This window comes from Bactrocera dorsalis, chromosome 1 (genome assembly GCF_023373825.1).
Source record: "Bactrocera dorsalis isolate Fly_Bdor chromosome 1, ASM2337382v1, whole genome shotgun sequence".
In the NCBI taxonomy this organism is placed as follows: Eukaryota; Metazoa; Arthropoda; class Insecta; order Diptera; family Tephritidae; genus Bactrocera; species Bactrocera dorsalis.
Genome location: NC_064303.1, coordinates 79,403,315 through 79,411,850, shown reverse-complemented (window position 1 = coordinate 79,411,850; position 8,536 = coordinate 79,403,315). Strand labels below are relative to the sequence as shown.

Below are 8,536 nucleotides of genomic sequence, written 5' to 3'. Positions count from 1 at the left end.
TCCATCGAGCAGTGTGTCCAAATGTCTTAAATGTAAGGCCCATCTTTGCTGCAATAACAATAAAAACTGTTTTTTGTCTTTTCATACCTAATTTTTCCCCAATAAATAAAATAAAATGCGATTAGAAAAAAAAATATTAATAAATTTTATACCACCATTGCCCAAAGTTGCTCACAGGCAAAATTCTGTATCGCTCAAACGGGTGGGAGTGGCGAGTTGAAAATTTGACTATATCTTTCTAGAACAAATATAATGAGATTAAAACTAAAAAGAAATGTTAAGATTACAGGAACAAAATCGGGGTCGAAAGGGATAAGAATAGTAGGAAATAATGAAATAAATTAAAAAAATGTTGTATATGTTGGAGCGCGTAAGTTATCATATCTTCCCCGACCCTTCTGCTATACAACAAGTCGCACATTCCTGGAACAATGAAGCGACAGGCAAATACTAATTTCTCGTCTATGTGCTTATGCAAAAAACTCAGCGATCATTGGTGCCGCACATAGAAACCGCTATACGTAGACGACTGGCTGACGCCACGACAGAAAAAATCAGAAGCAAGAGTTATCATATCTTCCCCGACCCTTCTGCTGTACAACAAGTCGCACATTCCTGGAACAATGAAGCGACAGGCAAATACTAATTTCTCGTCTATGTGCTTATGCAAAAAACTCAGCGATCATTGGTGCCGCACATAGAAACCGCTATACGTAGAAGACTGGCTGACGCCACAAGAGAAAAATCAGAGGCAAGGCGGACAGTTTTTCGGCTGGCCAGCAGCCGGCAGTTGGTTGCGAACTAGCAAGGCGTACACTTGTGCATAAATAAAAATAAAATAAAAGAGTCTAATACCACGAAAATAAATAAGTGTTTCATTTAAAACATAACTGGCGCAGCCGGACACGAACTAGGGATTAAAACGCCCTTTACGCAGTCTGAAACTTTCTACTAGTAAGCCCAGGTAAGCGAACACGTGACGCAGTTTAAGTGTGTAAAGGAAAATAATTATTACCAACAAATTCGCAGTGACCGAATATGTGCACATCAAACGCTGATAAGTCACCGAGATCACTAGCAATAAAAAAAAAAAAATAAAAAAAAAAAATTCGTGTGTGCGGTGTAGTTCATAGTGCAATAGTCTATTTGTCCTCAACCAACAAATTCGCAGTGACCGAATATGTGCACATCAAACGCTGATAAGGCACCGAGATCACTAGCAACAAAAAAAAAAAAAAAAAAAAAAGCAATCAATGTTAAATGCCCACTCTCCTCTGTTCTCGTCTGTGTGGAATTCACGAACGTCTTTATGTGTTGAAAACTGCTGACGCGACGGGGGAGGGGTAGAGTTGACGCTTGAAACCGTGCTGGGTTATTCTATTGAGCACACCAGCCACCGCAAATTGTGCCGCGTATTTAACCATGTACATGTATGCATGTACTTATATATACCCTGCCAACCACGGCTACCCACTTGAGACAAATATTCCAATACAACTACACATTTTTTTGTCTATTCACTAACACCAACGCACATTTTCGGGTTATTTTTTGTTTACCTAAAAGCGATGAAAAAAAGTTTTTTCATTTCTTGATTTATTTGAATGAGTGCGAAGGAGAAAACATAATTGTCAATAGTGACAATAGAAAATCCCAAAAAGGGTAATAAAAAACGAGGGAAAATTGCGAGCCATTTGCAATTCTTGTGGGAAGAAGAAAGGTAAGTTAAAAAATTTGCATATTATAAATAAATTTTGAATTAATAACTTTATGGCATTGCAGCATTTAAACAAAGTACTTAGCAATATATAAAAAGGTAAGAACATTTTTGAAATAGTTATAAATACATTTAATTAATTCTTATTTCTCTCTTTAGAAATCTTCAATCAATCATTTGGCAACAGAAGCAGAACAATTTTAATTAGTGAGTTTTTTTGTTAATTTTTAATATATATAAACACATACATATAGTAGATATTTAATTAAATGACCAGTGCGGTTGGTCCTAATAACTTATTTTATAAAATAACTACAATGTTTAATAAGTGCGGGCGGTTACAAATATTCTATTATTCTATTCTTTCGGCCTGCGCAATGGTAAAATTATATATGTACATAAAAGAACGTGTGTTTAAAGCGGCCTGTGCATTACAAATTTTATACATAAAAGAGCGTGTCCTTAAAGCGGCCTGTGCATTACAAATTTTATACATAAAAGAGCGTGTCCTTAAAGCGGCCTGTGCAGTGTTAAAATTTTATATAAAAGAGCGTGTCCTTAAAGCGGACTGTGCAGTATTTAAATTATTTGCAAAAGAACGTGTGTTTAAAGCGGCCTGTGCAGTGTTTAAATTATTTGCAAAAGAATTTTTGTTTTATAACTGAACTTTTTGATTAATTATTTTTTTTTTTTCAAATTTTGCGTTTAATTCTCACCAACGAGAGTTTTGTATATTTATATTTCATTTTATATATGTACATATATATTTTATTATCATATTTTATATTATATAATATTATATTACGTTATTGTTAGACTATATTATATTATATATATATATATATATAGATATATTTTTAAAATTTAAAATGGAGAAAAGGACGTTTTCGAAACTTTTGAGTGAGGAGAAGGCAAAGTTTAGGGCTACAGTTGCGAAGTTTAGAAAAATGAATGAAGATAGTAATTTAGAAAGCGATGATATACCATCCACAAGCAGGGCAGCAGCCTCTGGCAGATTCTTTGAAGTAGCAGATAGTTGTAGTGAAACATTTGACAATTTAGATATTGATGAGGAACTGGAATATAGTGGTAATAGGGAAAATGACAGATTTTTGTTTGATGATGACGAGGTTGATTTTTGTTTAGAAACAAAGGACAAAGATGTTAGTGAGGAACTTCATAAGGGATTGAAGACATGGGCTGTTAAAAATAACATATCCCAAAATAGTTTAACGGACCTTTTACAAACCTTGGATAGAGCAGGTATTAAAGGACTGCCGTTATGTGCAAGGACTCTTTTAGGTACCAGTAGGCAGGTAGTAGAAATTAAATCTGTAGCTGAGGGGGAGTTATTGTATTTGGGAATACAATATAATTTTAATTTTCCAGATTTTGATTTCCTAGACGATGTAGAAAAAATTTCTATAGATGTAGGAATAGATGGACTTAAATTGTATAAAAGTTCCAATAGGACATTATGGCCAATTTTAGGTCATGTAGTAGGCTTCCCTAATATAAGACCTTTTACAATCGCTTGCTTCTCAGGAATGAGTAAGCCAGCGAATGTAAATGACTTTATTAGGGAATTTTGTGAAGAAATAAAGTTCTTGCAAGAAAACGGAGTTAAAGTAGGATCTAGGCAGAATTTGAAAGAGTTTAGTGTTAGGCTTTTTGTTTGTGACGCACCGGCTCGCGCATTTGTCACTGGTGTAAAGTCACACACCGGGAAGAACAGCTGCCCTAAATGCGTATAAATAAATTTATTTTAATTCCTCTATTGCATAATTTGTTTTATAATTTTACATAGACAAATGGAGTTTTCTTTCCCAATCGACACCTCTTCCTCGGAGAACATTAGTTCACGGCAGCGAGATGGTAAAATGACTTTATTGTACTTATATGTTTTTCATTGTAATCATTTTAACTTTCTTTATAGGAGAAGAAATGGGCACATTTCGTGTCGCCGAGCCCCATTCGCAGCGTATGGCCACCCAACTCCAACATAATATAAGTGGGGATACTGCGTCGGTACTGCAGAAAATCATCGAAAGCCTTGGTAGAATAGAATCTCGGCAAGAGGACATGAGAAAACGGCAAGAAGATATGATAAAACGGTTATCAGCTCTAGAAAACGCTCTTGCTGAGAAGGTATTTGTTGAAATAAAATGATTATTTTTTAAAATTATTTTAATTATTTATTATTTTAAATTTCAGATGCCAGAACGTGCGGAGATACAAGCACAAGGACAATTGTTGCGGGAGTGTAAGGTGCTCTCGGCAAAAACCCACCGCTGTGTAAGCCGCATCACTGGCGAAGGAATAAGCGAGGAGCAGATTCTATTGCAAAGCTTGTTCCCCATGTCGTCAGAGGAAACACTGCTGAAGGTGGAGGAGCACCTTACACGCCAAGATTACTCTGACGCTATGGTAAGTTTGCATATCTTTCCATATACCTATATATAAATATTTATATATAAATATATGTACATTTATAGACGGCCATTGCTATAAATTTAAAATCTACCAAGGACTCGATAGAAAAGGTATTGCAGTCCTTATTTAGTGACGAGTTGGTGTGGCTGTACAACTACGATGGCAAAGCGGGAAAAAAGGCTCTAAACAAATTAAAAATAGTGGATATCACTCTCGGTAATATTAATCTATTTTTATTCTTTCCTTTTTATTCTTTCCTTTTTAGTTTTCCTTTTTAATTTTTCCTTTTCAATTTTTCCTTTTCAATTTTCCCTTTTTAGTTTTCCTTTTTAATTTTTTCTTTTTAATTTTTCGTTTTTAATTTTTCTTTTTTAATTTTTCTTTTTTAATTTTTACTTTTTAATTATTAATATTTTGTATATAGCTGTATTTGCAAATATGCACGACAAAAAAATTTTAGCTGTAAGACATTTTGTAAGTTTAAGTCATAACCGATACAAACATGTAAGGCGTAATATGAGGAATTAGATCCTTTTAAATTTAATTTTAAGTTTTTCTTTATTTTTATATTCATTGTATTAGTAGGTAATATTTCTGAATAAAATGAGAAATAATTAATGTTTTTCTTAAAATAATCGTTTGTTTCAACTTTATTTTATTTTAATCTTCTTTCAGGTATTTGTCTTTTATGATAATTTTCCACTCTTTTATTTTCAGGTTTTAATAATCTTTATTTTATTTTCAGGTATTTGTCTTTTATGATAATTTTCCACTCTTTTATTTTCAGGTATTTGTCTTTTATGATAATTTTCCACTCTTTTATTTTCAGGTAATTAATAATCTTTATTTTATTTTCAGGTATTTGTCTTTTATGATAATTTTCCACTCTTTTATTTTCAGGTATTTGTCTTTTATGATAATATTCCACTCTTTTATTTTCAGGTTTTAATAATCTTTATTTTATTTTCAGGTATTTGTCTTTTATGATAATTTTCCACTCTTTTATTTTCAGGTATTTGTCTTTTATGATAATTTTCCACTCTTTTATTTTCAGGTATTTGTCTTTTATAATATTATTCGTTTCTTTTATTTTCAGGTTTTAATAATCTTTATTTTACTTTCAGGTATTTGTCTTTTATAATCTTTTTTCACTCTTTTATTTTCAGCTATTAACGATTATTTTCTTTAATTAATCTTTTTTCAGATGAAATTCTTTTTTAAATTAAATATATTTTTATTTATGAAATATATTTGTTATAATTTTATGTAAATATTTATTAAAATAAATAAAATTAATAATTTAAAAATTAAAAAGTTGTCTGAAATTTTAATAAATTTTTAAAGTAGGAATTAAAAAATGCAACCCTGCATCAGCTGTTTAAAATGCAACCCTGTATCAGCCGTCGATCGGGGATATTAGAGCAGGACAGATATACTTTTCTATATGACACTGCTGAATGAGCGCAACAGAGATGTATGATCACATGTATACGTACGTGTGAGGGGAAAAGACGGTCGAATATTCGGTCTGCCTAAGACACACTCTATATGTTTATCCCCACGTTTACCACCATGCAACCAGCCGATTATCTGGATGTTTACCCACTCATGGTTGGCAGGGTAAAAGTATTAAATATACACACACAAAACCTAAAACACTGCAATATTGCCGCGTGTTCGCTAACCTACCCCTATACAAATAATATTATACATTATACATTATATTTACATTTTATATTACAGTTAAATTGGAAGCTTACATCAACACCACACTCACCAAAAGGAAAGGAGAACACACACATATATAAACATAATCTTAAGTCAACATTACATACAATTATTTTATAGTCAACACTACATAACATATATACCATTATTATCACTAGATTAATAAGTCACATATCACACACATATATATTAACATAATTTTTTACCAATACTACTACAAATTACACTATACTACACTACACCACAGTACAGCATAATAATATTATTACCAATGTCAAAACAAGCCGTACTAATAACAAGACCAGGAGCAGGCTAGGTTTAAGAAGCGGTGACAATCTTTCTGAGATAAGGACATTAGAAGAAGACGAACAGTTAGAGCAAGTCCGTCAGTCGGAACAACTAATCAATAACAACAATATGGATTCTGGCAATTCATCAGGTCTTCTAAGTCCCACACGCAGTAGATCGTCTACCCTCATTAATACTAACCTTAACCCAACCGACATATTGGCCTTTGTCGAACAGCTCCCTAAATTCGAAGGCCCCCCTGATAACCTCGAAAAATTTATAACTAGCGTAGAAGAACTACTCTTATTGATTAAATCAGTGGATCAGACACCATATGGACAACTTCTCCTTAGGGGCGTCCGAAACAAAATTATTGGCAAAGCAGACGAGGCCTTAATTCTTTGTGACACACGGCTAAACTGGGACGATGTCAAAACAAACCTTAAACGCCTTTATAGCAGTAAGAAAACTGAAGCCATGTTACTTAGGGAAATCCAAACCCTCCCAGACGGGCTCACGATGGGAAAGTTATTCTTTACAATTATCAAATTGAGAAGTCAATTAACGACACTAGCTAAAGATATAGACCAGAATAGTTACGGCCTTGCAGCCAAACGTGCCCTATATGACGAAATCTGTCTTAACGCATTTATCGTCGGGCTTAAAGACCCACTAAGGACAATAATCAGAACCCGAAACCCAGAGACAATAGAGAAAGCCTACGAATACGGACAGATTGAGCAAAGCTTCTTTTACCAGAACAGACAACAGGAAGATCGTAACCACGACAGATCGAAAGACCGAAACCACCCATATTTAAGAAGAAATCAGCAGGAACAAAAACAATCGAACAATAACAACAATAATAACAGCAACAACCGTTATATTTCACACCAACAAACAAACACCCAACAACGAGGACAAACAGTTAGCAACCAAAACCCCTTCCGTAATAACGGAAAGTCAATTTCGTCAAACCAACAAAGCGGTAACGGTCCTTCTACAGGTGCTACTCTATGCAACATCAGTGATGATGGAAATTTTCCGCTAGGAGCCTCGGTAGACCAGTCGGGTACCTAAACAAAGAGACCCACGGAACATCCTTACCGTATATTCTCTTATCCACAAAGCTTATTGTTACAAACCCCCTTAAGTTCTTAATAGACACCGGGTCCACCTATTCATTTATAAACCCATCACTAATTACAAAAAATTATAGAAAGAAACTAGAGACAAATGTCAATATCCACACTGTATTGAATACGTTCCAAATCGAGGAATATACAGATACCATTACGTTTCAGCAATTTAAACAAACGATTAACTTCAAATTCCTTTTGTTTGATTTTCACCCACACTTTAATGGACTTTTAGGCATGGACCTCCTATCCGCTTTGAACGTAAAAATAAACATTTCAGACTCTATTTTGGAAACCCCTGAAACTGCCATTCCCATTCTAACACGAGCAAACCCTGTAGACGTATTACATACCGTGCCACAAAATAGCAAAATAAGACTACCACTCCCGGTAAACCTTATGCAGGGAGATTTCATTTGCGAGACCACAAACTTTGACAACAAATTATCTATTTCGGGCGGGTTGTACACTGCAACTGCTGGTTTCGCATACTTCGAAGTCTGTAACGGTTCCGACCAAAATCAAACACTCTACTTGGAGGAACCGCTACAGGCAGAGGAATTCTCTTTTCACAATTACGGACAACTGCACTGCATGTTCGCAGCGTCAAACCCAAAACAAAAAATTAGCCAACAAGAACTAAACATTCGGACAGAACACTTAAACGATGAAGAAAAACAGAATTTGATCAAACTATGCAAATCTTTCAAAAAACTTTTTTACAACGAAGGGGACCAACTTACATTTTCCAATACCATTACGCATTCCATACCGACAGTAGACAATGTCCCGATACACACGAAGTCATACCGATACCCATTCATACACAAGGAGGAAGTTCGCAAACAAATTTCTAAAATGCTTCAACAAAATATTATTAAAAACAGCCATTCACCTTGGAGTGCACCCGTTTGGGTTGTGCCAAAAAAAGCCGACGCCATGGGTGAGAAAAAATGGCGCCTTGTAATAGATTTTCGTAAACTAAACGAAAAAAACCATTTCCGATAAGTATCCGATCCCAAACATAGCAGACATACTAGATAATATAGGAAAAACAAAATATTTCACAACAATAGACTTAGCAAGTGGATTTCATCAAATCGAAATGAATGCACATGATGCAAACAAAACGGCATTTACTGTTGAAAATGGACATTACGAATTCACAAGAATGCCTTTCGGCCTCAAAAATGCACCTGCAACATTTCAACGCGTTATGGACAACGTCCTA

At 34.3% G+C, this 8,536-nt stretch overlaps 2 protein-coding genes across 14 annotated transcripts; both read left to right on the top strand.

Annotated features, from left to right (window-relative positions):
- The first annotated feature begins 364 nt into the window (after positions 1–364).
- Positions 365–7,342, top strand: LOC125777258 (chloride channel protein E-like). The gene is made up of 2 exons (XM_049451598.1): positions 365–954; positions 5,894–7,342. The coding sequence occupies exon 2, from the start codon at positions 6,296–6,298 to the stop codon at positions 7,244–7,246; it is 951 nt and encodes a 316-aa protein (XP_049307555.1). The 5' UTR covers positions 365–954; positions 5,894–6,295; the 3' UTR covers positions 7,247–7,342.
- On the top strand, positions 1,087–5,789 carry LOC105233092 (uncharacterized). 13 transcript variants are annotated; one of them, XM_049451606.1, is made up of 9 exons: positions 1,087–1,720; positions 1,783–1,816; positions 1,877–1,924; positions 3,525–3,592; positions 3,654–3,865; positions 3,932–4,144; positions 4,213–4,366; positions 4,868–4,979; positions 5,121–5,789. In XM_049451606.1, the coding sequence occupies exons 4-9, from the start codon at positions 3,529–3,531 to the stop codon at positions 5,251–5,253; spliced, it is 888 nt and encodes a 295-aa protein (XP_049307563.1). In that variant the 5' UTR covers positions 1,087–1,720; positions 1,783–1,816; positions 1,877–1,924; positions 3,525–3,528; the 3' UTR covers positions 5,254–5,789. The 13 variants fall into 13 exon arrangements, 10 of the variants coding, with proteins under 10 accessions (XP_049307563.1, XP_049307570.1, XP_049307578.1 ...); XM_049451613.1 differs by having other exon boundaries at positions 1,089–1,816; positions 5,121–5,204; positions 5,247–5,268; XM_049451621.1 differs by having other exon boundaries at positions 1,096–1,816; positions 5,247–5,268.
- Positions 7,343–8,536: the final 1,194 nt, after the last annotated feature.

Bases quoted from the DNA above. Each gene is read 5' to 3' on its own strand.
- LOC105233092 (XM_049451606.1), top strand. From the start codon at position 3,529: ATGGAGTTTTCTTTCCCAATCGACACCTCTTCCTCGGAGAACATTAGT. The intron at 3,593-3,653 runs GTAAAATGACTT...CTTTCTTTATAG, and splicing joins TAGTTCACGGCAGCGAGATG to GAGAAGAAATGGGCACATTT. The intron at 4,145-4,212 runs GTAAGTTTGCAT...GTACATTTATAG, and splicing joins AAGATTACTCTGACGCTATG to ACGGCCATTGCTATAAATTT.
- LOC125777258 (XM_049451598.1), top strand. From the start codon at position 6,296: ATGGATTCTGGCAATTCATCAGGTCTTCTAAGTCCCACACGCAGTAGA.